Source organism: Brugia malayi (genome assembly GCF_000002995.4).
Source record: "Brugia malayi strain FR3 genome assembly, contig: Bm_v4_ChrX_scaffold_001, whole genome shotgun sequence".
Classification (NCBI taxonomy): Eukaryota; Metazoa; Nematoda; class Chromadorea; order Rhabditida; family Onchocercidae; genus Brugia; species Brugia malayi.
The window spans coordinates 5,052,278-5,064,867 of NW_025062479.1; the positions used below are offsets into that span (position 1 = coordinate 5,052,278).

The following is a 12,590-nucleotide window of genomic DNA, read 5'->3' on the forward strand; positions in this document are numbered from 1 at the left end:
TTAATGCTGGCAAAAGCGAGGTCGTTTGATCGTTATCTGGTTCACTAGCTCCTCTTCCATCATCCACTTGTCCGTTCGCCCTCCTTTTTCCTAAAAAGGTCGTTTCACAAAATTATTTCAAATAGACATAGACATACATATATTCTAGAATTTTAACATGTTTTTATTTCATTAATTATCAAACAACCTACTCCTATACTTCATTCCTACCTACCAATCAAACGATACTAAAAATATTGCTATTGAATTTATTTAAGAATCTGATCATAATAATTTAGTAACAACCACAACAAAGAGTAATTTGATGAAAAACTTGCATCCCTGAATTGAAATTTTAAAGATTGAATCTATGCATTGAGTGAATATTTTAGGCGTGTTCGAAAGTAAAAATTACTAGTCTGAATAATACCATTCTTTTCAATTGAAAAAAAAAGGTTCGTTGTTCTTTGCAATTTGATATAATCAATGACATGAAATGTCTATCCAAGAGAAAATCAAATCTGAGCAGTAAACAAGATAACATTTCCAGACAGTTAATAAAATTGATGGTCATAACATATATTGCTACACGCCTGAATTCAATTTAAGAAAGTAGAAATGCTTTTCATATTGTAACAGAAAAGTTTGACTGATGAAGGACAACTATTTTCAGGATGCGAATTTTCTCCTAGTAATTCTCTCTTCTTTGGCAAAAGAGAAGTTAAAGATGATGAGAGCAGTCGAGTTAGATTACTTCATACAAATCGAACAGGATTTTCAAGAATTGATATAAATTACTTCTCCAAAATTCGGAAGATTTAGATTTTGGTGAAATATATGCCGCTGGTAACGCATGTTTAAACTTCAATAAATAAATGAAAGTTTAGTCCATTTGAAACTTCATCTAAAAAAATTAAAATGAGTGACAATTTAAAAAACTTTGTGTATTCACTTGATGTTTCATTAATTTGTAGAAAAATAGCTTTTAGAAATTCCTCATTGTGTCTCAACATTCTACATGCTTCATAGAAGGAATGTCACCATTGATCGATCCACTGTATATTTTTCATTTGAAGTAATCACGCTAGTAAACTTTAAAAATTTCTATCACTGTGAGACATTAAGAATAGTGGTATTCATAATCAGTTCGTAATCTATTCATATGGATGACAATAATAATGACAAGGTAATACAAAAATAGTCCGTACGATAGCTAATCATATAAATATTCATACACTGTTGTAAATGTCCATATACATGCACACTATTTTATTTATATGTATGTTTGTACTAATTCCAAAATTCCAATTTAATCTTTAAAAACTTTTTTTTTTGCATGAATTCATAATGAATTTTGATAATTGTAAAATCAGATAAAATTCTACGTTCCTGAACTAATAATAGTGAACATTCGGAATAAATTTTTTGCTGAGTCACTGGATGTTTCTGAACTATAGGAGCAAAGTTAAAAAAAAAAAGTCCACGAATTGAGCATACGAATGTAACAATGAAAGTTTTTTTATTTTTAAGATCAATTAGCATATTTCAAGCACACACTTCCAATCAAATTATTTTATGTACTATAATGATGAAATGACTTATACTTCAGTTATTAGGGAACTCTACTTTAGATTTCACTATTAAATATGAAGGTAATCTTCAGAGGCTTAGAACTGCAATATTGGTTGGACATCACAGAAATTTAGAACATTTTTACAGATATCCTTCCTTCCAGATATTTTCTGTAAGCAGAAGTTACAAGGCGTACCACTTGTTACCCTTCTCCTGTCACTCTCAACCAGCAAATTGCAAGGAATTTTACTTTCATAACCAAAGATTGGAAGTAATACTGAGAGTGGCGAATCCCAAGGGCGGGACCCAACTTAACATCAGTTATTACGACTACACATTAAAGTTGCAAATTAAAAGAAAAACCTACAGTATTTTCAAAATCACTTATGTAAGATTGCAGATCCTCATCCAGTAAACTTCTGTAATTTTCAGCAAAGCAGTATCTGGTGGAAATCAAATGCCAAAAAAAATTCCATGAGAACTAACCAATAAAAGCAGTTAGAAGGGTTCGCGGGAGCAAAAGTAAATTAAACTATCATTAACAAAACCTACCACTAGACTGAACTTTTTTCGCATATGCATCCAAAGTCTCGACCAATGCTTCAGCAATCTTTCACCATTGTTTACGAAAAACAACTCTGATTATTTAGACTTGACATGAGCGATACAAAAACGTTTTATATAGTAGTACGTCTTATAGAAGTTGTTACTAGGGGGCTATGTTTCTTGAACATATACAATCAAGATCAACAAATAGTAACCAACATGGAATCAATGAAAGGGAGTACCCACTACAGTAATGCAGCAATCACAATTGATATAATCTCAGATAAAAAAATAATTGTCTGAGACATGCAAATTTCTAAGTCTTCAACAAATTAAATTTAGAATTTCATTCATTAGAGCAAACTGGCTATATTAAAACAAAGAACTGAAGAATTTAAAAATCCCTAAAGTCGTCAGTGACACATTTCATGAAGAAATAAGAAATCCAGTTTGAAAGTGCGTATTTATAAATTAAAAAAGAAACATTCCTCATCCGAAAATAACATATCACATACTGGTGTAACAAAGCAAACATCAACAAACTGCTAAACCCCATCTTAAAACAAAATAATAAGAAAAAGGAATGCAGTGTTTCAGAAACACAGCCAAAGGTATTACTCATTATTTTTCAAACTCAATTCATCAATATTGAACGCAATATCGTCATCAAACCGATCATCATCTTCGTTATCGCTCCAAGCTATTACTCTCTCTTGATTTCTTATTTCTGCATCTTGCACCACCTGAGCATACATTAAAACTACTGTAATAACAGGAAGAACATATGTCATTCCATTAAAACCTCGACAAAATTTCCCATTCAGAAAATGAATACAAACAGCTTCGCTAATATGGCATCTACAAACAGCTTCGCTAATATGGCATGAGTACTGATTTTCAATTACAGCAGAAATTAAATAATACTCCATGTAAGAAAAGCATTTACTTCAGGTTGCGGTTGAAGAGCACTTTCAACGACGTCCGGTCCTCCGTCTGAAGGAACGATATCTGGTCGAGCACGGTCGCGTACAATATCTGGACCCATGGCTACATCCACCAGATTTCCCTGAGGTACAAGAATATAAACGCCACTTTTTTTGAACAAAAACATATTTTGTAGTACGAACTTGAATGCAGTCTTTTTTGCTTCGTCATCTCAATTCCCCTTTTATAACACAATTATCATATATAAATAGAATCGTCCTTATACAAACGTCTATTAATGTCACGTGGAAAAACGGTACCTCTTCTTCTTCGCTATCTTCAGCAATATCAGAATTTATATCAGTTGGAGCCGTGATCTCCAAAGAGATATGAGACATATGAGACAGTGGTTTTGTGTAAATATATTGTCCTGACAGGGACTTGGAAGAATCGCTTGTTACAGCTGTTGAATCAGTTTGAGAATCTGGAGTTGTGGAAGACTTGTGCATAATCTTGGACGAAATTTGTGACAGTGGAGTAGTTGAAGTCGTCAGCAGTGCTCTCGAGGAATTTAGAATAGTCTGTACATTTCCAGACAAAAAAGCTGAATCGGTCGCAGTATTACATGCTTCTATAATCCGGCTATCCAGAACAGCATTTTCGTTTCTCAACAATTCTGCACCTCCATCTTCATTAAAAATTAGCGCACCTGAAACACATCCTTATAACAAATTTCAACACTTTTCGATTTTGTTAATAATTCACCAACCTGATTTTTCTGCCTCCGCCATTTCTCCAAGAATATTACGCTCTGTATTAATTGGTGGGCGCGCCGATGCTTTAATTGGCAATTTCGTTAATTCTTTGAGGAACCGCTCAGCTTTTAGTGTTTCATTAAAACCCGAGAAAAGATTGGGATATTTTGATGGCTGAGCGAGACTTTCACCAATGTTCTGCAACAAAGATGTTAATCTAAAAAAAAAAAGACCAAATTTCTAAAAAAAAAAAAAAAAAAAACAGTTAAGGATGCCAAAATATATGAAAAACCTTCTGTCCCTCTAATATCCTACAGGAAATCTTCTCTTTCCATAACGACACAACGCGATCAACCTGAAATATGAAATTTCTAGACTTAGATTTCTTGCGACAAAAAAAGCAACATCAAGAACTACAACGATGTTAAATGTGCCTATACTAACCTGAGACGGACAGTATGTGCGTGCAAAAAATGCAGCCTCCGGAAGGCGGTTAGTTAAAATCAAAATTTCCAAACATCTGTCCAAGTCTCCGAGCAGAAGGTATGAAAGGAATGATGAGTTATGTTGCGCCGAAAGCTCTGCATCGGATGCCAACTTAGATAGCTAAAAAATGGGGATGGTCAGCGAAATTTACTTGTTCTGACCACTACAGTTCAACAAAAGACAGGACAAGTTAATATAATGTGTCTTATTTCATGTCTATTTTGCAAATATCGTTTTTTTTTTTTTCTCCACTAAATATAGGCAGAAGACAGCTAATGTCAACTAATGGCAAACTGTACAAGTAGACTTAATATACAATCGGACTAAGATACGCATCACGCTAATACTGAAATATGAACAACCAGTACCGCTACCTTGAAATAATTCGGCATCACGAAAGACCACTAATATCGATTACAACTCTTAGAAACCTAACATAGTCAGACAGGACAATTCAAGAAACACTACCAATGCAACCGATCCAGCAGATGTAGCCAGCAATAATAATCCACCATAATCCCGTGCCCGACCAAGACACTCCCCGGCTAACATAAGTTCGCTCTGCAGTGTAGCTGCTTGAGAAAGTTGTCGCCATTTTTCCTCCGAATCAGCAATCACGGCAAGATCATACGCTAGTTTTAAATCTCCAAGGGAGAGAGCAAGCTCAAAACGATGGTCTGGATCCTGACTAACCACTAAAGCTTGCTTCCGGAATCCTTGTTTCTCCAAAAAGTGCGCTACACGAGTTCGATGATCACGCGGTATTACTGGCAACATCTTTAAAATTTGGTACTGCTTGCAAGAAACGTCAATATTTAAAATTCAGGATTCAATACTGAATTTCTAAATTTAACTAATACCGATTTTTATGTTATCAAGTACCACTTACAGTATTCGCTGTGTCAAAATCCCGACGCATAACTGCAGTTTGGTATTCGAGTACTGATAACAGCAAACGATATGAGACGAAATTATGGTCTTTATCGCATAAGTATAGTCTGCTTTCTTTTGGAGTATAACCCAGCTAAAAGTATGGAAAAAATGAATACGGCAATGCGATCCGAAAATATTTTGGGTATCACAAACAGAAAAAATTGTAGAACTGAAATATTTTTAAAATCTTGTTCAAAAACTGATAGAAAAAAATCATTTCCACTGTTACTGGTAACATCTTCAAAATTTGGAACTGCTTATTATGTTAATGGTCATGGTTATGATACTTTATTAAATGAAAGTTTCTCATTAAACTCACTAAATACAGAGGACGATCCATATGGGCAATAGTTACTATTTCACCCCCTACATAATAGTTTAGTCGGTTTAAGTCAGTCGTAAATATGAAGCAATCACCAATCCATATTGCTGTTTTAATACTTTCCTGTACTTCACCTGAAATACATAAATAAAAACGAAAACAACTGCTACTAAAACACTTCTTTAAGATGAAATTGTGAACATTGAAAGTTTCTACTTGACTTAAACCAATTTTATTTCTTTAGAAATATCTTTTATGTTAAATGTCCACTGTGAGTGCAAAAAATCTTCAGCGCGCACATACGCAGTAGTGAAATATGATGAGAAACATCAAAAACTCTATCTTCTCTATTTTTCGCGAAGTGATATACAATTTAATAAATAGAACAATGTGGTTGTTCTTTGTAAAAATCTACATACCGACGACGTCGAAAGCATCCTCTATGCCGTCAATATCAGCTGCTGTTACATTTTCAACTGCTTCTTTATTATATTTCAATATGTAAAATGCATCTTCACTTGCAATTGCAACCTATAATCAGCGTTTTGTTATAATTGAGAAAAAAAAACTGACTATACTTCGCAAACCATAAAACAGATTGTTTTAAAGTGTACCATTTCAGCATTGTCAGACCAATAAACATGTTTGGCTGATATCTCTATTCGACGGATTAAAGATCCTGTTTCCCAGTCAAAAAAGCATAAAGCATTCGCAGAACGAGCAGCAACGAGTGGTCCACCTTCTATGCCTTCCATAATCACATCAGGACGTAACGTGCGCACTTCCTGTAAATCATAAATGCTTGGGATAGCGAAAGAGAAAGCACCTGGATGAACCACGCATTTAAAAATAAAACAGACCTTGAAATTTTTGAAAATTTTAATACTAGATGTCGATTCACGAACAGCATATTCTGAAGGGTCGGCACCCCATACAAATTCTAAACCGGAGCCAAAAGCCTGGAATATTCGAAAATGTTTTTACGCTGACAATATATCTGTATTATGCATAGTAGTAACCAAACTATAAATACCCTGACAAATTAGCTTTCAGGAGTAACTCAAAAAATAATGTTCATGAATTTGCTAACGTTTCCAGTCAATTTTTACCTAGATCGTAATTTAAATACTTTATGAAAAATATTAGATATGGGAAATATATCCTTCGAAGTACCTTGTTACGCAAAGCCATGGCAGTGTAAACAATATATTCACCATCACCACAAGCAACTACATAACGTCCGTTAGAATTATGAGCCAGTGTTTGGGGATATATTTCGCAAGAACCTACATCTTTTATCGACAGTAAAATACGCTCTCCATCTGCAATAAAAACAGAAAATCAAAAATTACAAAATTTGGAAGAAATCAACATAAAATTATAGAAAAATGTTAAACAAATGAAGTGCTGGATGGTATTCGCAACGAATGAACAAATTTGCGAAAGACCATCCATGGGATGATGCTAAATAGAACTGGAAGCAGTTATTAAATGTGAAAAAAATAAAGGCCATAGAAAATCAAAATATGATAGTTGCATGAGAGAATATACAAATAAATGACAGTTGCTTCAAGCAAATTTAATTAAAAAAATGAATTTTCGAACAGATTTGTTTGTGAATAATAAAGCAACCTTGCATTTGTTCTAGCGCAGCAGCATCAAGTGTCTTCAAATTAGCTTGTTGCATTTCAGAATGCTTGGCCCATAAAATTTTTCCACTCGAGTCCATACTAACTGCTGGTTCTTCCCTACCCAATTTAACTGTTACCGAACCTTCATCATAGCCGATAGCAATTGTATTTGAACCGCGTAAGGCGTGAATGCACCAAACACGTTCAAGGCCATAATTGAGAGTCGTCTCCAATCTACATGTACACAAAAACATAAAACAGTTAATTTTGACTTACCACAATAATTTATAACACGATGTACTGCAATACAACGGATTCTGTAACGAACCTATATGTACTGGCATGCCACAACCTAACTGTCGAATCTTCCGAACCAGTGATAATAACCGGTAACTCAGGGTGGAAGCAAACCGCTGACACATTCTGTGCATGTCCATCCAAAGTAGCAACACATGTTTTATTCTGGTAATCCCATATTTTAACAAGGCGATCATCTGCACCCGAAATCAGATATGGTCTATCACCACCATGATAATAATCGATACAATTTACACCTTTTTCATGACCCTCCAAAGTGAAATTTGCTGTATGGCTACCAAACTGCCAAACTTTCACTGTCTTGTCAAGTGAGGCAGTTGCAAAAGTATTGTTATCTTTTGGATTGATAACCAACTGCATTACATAATGGGTATGGCCTGAAATGAAGTTATGACATTAATGAATTAAACTACCATGTCTGGATTCCAGCATTCAAAAACGAAATCTAGAAAATAACCTTCAAAAGTCTGCTTCACACTCCATTTATTATCCCAGTCCCAAAGTTTAATGAGCATATCATCACTTGAGGTCAGAATGAAAGACTGAGATGGATGGACGGCAATAGAACGTAAATAATCAGAATGTGCTTCAAATTGATGTACACGTTCCAGTGTATTGTAATTAAAAACACGCACATGCATATCATCCGATCCTGTTATTACCCAATTTTTGCGCGGGACAAATTTTGCGCATCGCACTGGTAGTTCGCAAACCTAATGAAGGCGTTTCATTAGTCAACGAAGAACGGTATAAAGCGTATGTCACTGCTGTTGTATATGTTCAAAGCAGCACGACATCTAACAGCATAATTCTCTAACTGAGACTATAAAGATTGAAACATATTAAGTTAAATCATACAACTTATGAATTTTGGAACAATATGTTCAAAGAATTTGAATACAAGTTTAGTTCTCCACATTTAAAAAACTCAGAAATTATTAAAGGACAAAAACCTCGAAAGACTTCACGAGCTGTTGATTTTCATAATTCCATATGTGAACATTGCCATTGTAAAGTGCCACAAGCATCCATGTTTCGACTGGATGTAAATCAACGCATTTGACGCGATCTGATCTGGCCAACAATTTCTTTTTCACATCCAATCGCAGGGGCATATTTCCAGGAAATTATAACTGATTATTTGTTTGTACATTGAAATAATTCTCCGCTATTGTACATGTTTATATCCGATCGGAACCTCACAGACACTGTGAGGAATGATAATTTCCACAAGTCATTTTAATACAAAAAGAAAATCAATAACAGAAACGACCAACAAAATGAGCCATCAAATTTGCGTAATATTTCAGGAAAAGACGACCAAGGAAATCTATCTATAATGAGTCCAGAAACGTGTTTTAAAAACTCCACCTACCTACCCCCCTCTACACCATCTAAAACATCCTTCCTCCCAACACTCGACAACTCGAATGTTAGAAAGGCAAGTCAACGTCCTGAAATGAAAACATTCGGTCTCAGGTGATTCACCCCACGTCTCCTCCGCCGAATATTACACCCGAAGCAATGCAGGACGTGTAATTTGATGATACAGCAAGAAAACGATGTCACCATGTTTATGATTACTGAAGATAAGAGGAGATAATGTGGTCACTGAGTGATAAAAAATTATCAACTGAAACGCAAACAATAACCCGATAACAACCGTACCGGGAGGAGTATATCACGCCACAGCACCGACAATGTCAAAATACTGGGGATGTGACAGGTTCAAGAGCGAGTTGCCGGAACACGAAGTGCGTGTTTACGTATATGGATCGTAAAACGACTGATTGTAAGACAATGTATTCTACTCTGTGATGTGGTATAGAAGGGGGACGTAGAGAAAGTTGGTGATTCTGGCGAATGGAGTCCACCGCGGTGTGGGATGTTTGCTGATGGCGTAGATTATGGGTAACTTCTTTTGACAGGATAATTTACTGAGGTGAGAAGTTTTAAGAAGGGAATACACGATTGGAGAGGATGATGCCGTGCGAAGTAGATGTTTGGTTGGCTGATTTCAGAAAGTGTCAACTGCATTTCGGATACTTTTTATAGTTATCGATTCTTATCGGACACGTCGAACTGATATTTTGCTTTCATTCTTTTGTTTGATTCTTCGCTTTTGCCAACTGAAACTGTTTTAAACACTTTTGAACAACCTTGATCAGCTTGTGTAGTAAGTCTTGAAGTCATTTCCAGGTTCGAATTATATAGTGGTGAGACAGCAATGGTTGACCGTTTAGGTTTGTCCTTATAGATTCTAATCCAAGTTTTAATCCAAATTGTCAGCACTTCATATTTTTTTCGATTATTTCTCACAACAAATCTGCTACGAATGAAAGCGAAAAACAAGAAAAAAGACGAAAAACAAAACACCATTAGTTTGAGAGGAAAATAATTTCTGTTCTGACTGTATCTGATTAAGATAAAAGTACGTTGTTCGAATATCAGTAACACTTTGAACAAAAGAAATTGTCAGTTTTATTTGTAATACACCAGCTTTGACTGTGGCTATTAAAGCTCTTAAATAAGCCAAGGCTGCTTATTTAGCGTAATTTGGATTATAGTTAAAGTAAAGCTTAGGTTTATTAGTGCTAAAGCAAGCAAGTACCATTTGGTTTTTAATTAAAATCTTTTAAAGCTTTTAAAGCACTTGCCATTTATTCCAAATATAAAAATATAAACTTATTTTTCAGTAAATAGTGAAGTAAATACTCGCCGTATTTTAAATGTTGAGGCTTGTTTCGGAAGTACTGGTCAACAGTTGGCAGCATACGGACGGGTTTTGGTCGGTGAGGGAGTATTGGTGAAAATGTGTAGGTAAGTGTAGTCATTGGGAAGTTCAATGAATTTTATTCGCAAATGAAGATTGCCAGTTATAGTTACTTTTAGGAAAAAACCTAAACCGCGCCAGTTTTTCCTTTTCAACGATATTTTGGTGTATGGCAATATTTTAATCTCAAAAAAACGTTACAACAAACAGCATGTAATTCCACTGGAAGAGGTGCAGCTACAAGATCTTGACGATGAGGGAGGTGAGGTGTTTTTTTTTCCTTTTCTGTTTGAATAAATGTTTGATCCAGGCGCTGGATTGAAAAACAGTTTTTTATTAATGAAGATACCTCTACAAATTCCAGCCATAAGGAACGATGATCAAATATGTCTTCCAGAAATTCGAATATTATTTGGAAGTTAATGTATGCCTTCCACTTATTCATGTAATTTGCATTAAGACATGAGGAATGGTTGGCTCATTAAAACAAGATTGAAGTCATTCGCTGTTTTCGCAGCAACAAGTACAGAGAAGAAGGAATGGATTTTACACATTGAACGTTGCGTACATGATATTCTTACCCGAGGTAGCATATTCTTTGAGATCTGTAGCTTCATTTTTACACTCAATTAATTTAAACGTTAAATCCTTTTTATTACTGTTAGTTTGAACTCAATTAAAAAGTTGGATTTTGTGCAATAAACGTTGGGCAGTTTGTATGGCGTCATTTTTTCCTTATGGACATTCAAGCATGTTGTCAAGAACAATTACTGTATCAAGCCTCAAATTGTTCTAGGTGGAAAAAAACCTGCAACTGAGCATGCTGCAGTTTGGGTGCCTGATGGTGAAGCGACTAAGTGCATGGCTTGTCAAAGGACACAGTTTACCGTCATACAGCGCAGGGTGTGTTCTCAATAATTCAGTTTTATTTAGTAGCGTTTTTATTCCATATTGTTGTTTTCTAAAATTATTTGTTGTTGAAGAAAAAAAAATGTTGTCATTTATGAAGACATTTACGGTACAATAAGGTTAATCTTTCTGCGAACAACAGAAAATAGGTTTTGATCTTTTAGTTTTGTTCTCATTCTTGTGTAACGTCAAGGCCTTCAATACCAGTTCTTTGATAGTTGACTGCGGTGGGAAAGATTTTTCATCTTTATGCTTTGAAATTTCTATTTATGCATTTTCATTGTTGTTACTTGTAACTTATGCTTAATCAAATAGTAATGTAGTACGAGATTATTTCTAGCAGTCAGTGGCTGAAGAATAAAGTCTTCCAAAGGATCGACGATTTGAGGATGGGATAAGATAAAGAAAAAAAGAATTTTTAATAAATTTACATCTTTTTTGTAACTTTTCAGCATCACTGTCGCGCTTGTGGTAATGTCGTATGTGGAACATGTTCTTCACACAGTTATCGTATTCCTGTAAGTAAAAGGCCTGTTCGCGTTTGTGACAGTGTTAGTTTTTTTCCACATAGTGCAAGTTTTTTGTGTTAAAAGCTTTTTGTCTTATTTGTTCAATTAAGTGTTTTGCGAAATTTGTTTCGAAGGATTCTGGGCACTCAAATGCAGTTACCTCTGGACCAGGCATATTAAACGATGGGTCAAGTGATTCTGATGATGAAGATAAAAGTGTTACTTACGACCTACAGGTTCTATACAATAATAAAAACTTCTTATACTTTGCTTTAGGGTTTAGGTGCAACGTTTCGGAAATTGAGGATTTTTCTTGATCTATTATTATCTCAAATCTTCACTGAAACTTAATCCTTTCAGCCCACATTCTACAGCAGAATTGGATGTGGTGAAGAGAAAAAAAAATGCTCATCCTTTGTGGAGTAGCCTTTCTTAAAATCCGAGATTGTATTCATTTGTAATATGAATATATACAATAATTGGAAAGCATTACCAATAATTGCATAAAATTTGCATATTATGCGTTCTAATGATGGTGCCTTAGTCGTAATGAAATATTTTTGATTAATTTGGAAGTGTTCAATTTTGTTCATGAAATTTAATATTCAGATGTTGTTAGTTTACTTCTGCTTATGATTATTTACTTGTATGTTTGCGCAGTTCGCAACATTACTTACAGCAGCATTGTTTTTATTATATTTTAGTGATCGTCTGCTCTAAATTGACCATCATTGTGGACAAATTAATTTTTTGATGGTGATAACTTCCAGTGTCACAACTGTATTAGAAATACCGGAATAAACTGACAAAACTTATATTTTATGTCATTTTTATCGAATCAAAAGTTTTTACTACTTATTCGAAAACAAGTGAGTAGTGGAGATTTTGAAGCTGGTATTTCATTTAGGATAGAAGTTTTTTGTTTCCCGTTTA

The 12,590-nt window shown here is 34.7% G+C and overlaps 2 protein-coding genes across 3 annotated transcripts; one reads left to right on the forward strand and one right to left on the reverse strand.

Moving 5' to 3' along the window:
* Nucleotides 1-8,581, reverse strand: Bm13687 (Uncharacterized protein; the record flags this gene model as incomplete). 2 transcript variants are annotated; one of them, XM_043073677.1, is made up of 17 exons in its annotated part: nucleotides 1-90; nucleotides 3,044-3,163; nucleotides 3,342-3,730; nucleotides 3,791-3,974; nucleotides 4,069-4,131; nucleotides 4,221-4,382; nucleotides 4,731-5,039; nucleotides 5,152-5,286; nucleotides 5,515-5,651; nucleotides 5,937-6,048; nucleotides 6,132-6,302; nucleotides 6,378-6,476; nucleotides 6,691-6,839; nucleotides 7,150-7,382; nucleotides 7,477-7,843; nucleotides 7,924-8,179; nucleotides 8,420-8,581. In XM_043073677.1, 17 exons carry the CDS (start codon nucleotides 8,579-8,581, stop codon nucleotides 1-3), a joined length of 3,138 nt encoding a protein of 1,045 aa, XP_042929611.1. The 2 variants fall into 2 exon arrangements, with proteins under 2 accessions (XP_042929611.1, XP_001899348.1); XM_001899313.1 differs by lacking the exon at nucleotides 1-90 and adding an exon at nucleotides 2,712-2,840.
* A 1,112-nt stretch (nucleotides 8,582-9,693) lies between these two features.
* Nucleotides 9,694-12,083, forward strand: Bm7509 (Uncharacterized protein; the record flags this gene model as incomplete). Its single annotated transcript, XM_001899312.2, has 8 exons — nucleotides 9,694-9,709; nucleotides 10,163-10,286; nucleotides 10,359-10,501; nucleotides 10,700-10,825; nucleotides 11,036-11,142; nucleotides 11,601-11,699; nucleotides 11,768-11,893; nucleotides 12,018-12,083. 8 exons carry the CDS (start codon nucleotides 9,694-9,696, stop codon nucleotides 12,081-12,083), a joined length of 807 nt encoding a protein of 268 aa, XP_001899347.2.
* Between the last annotated feature and the right edge of the window lie 507 nt (nucleotides 12,084-12,590).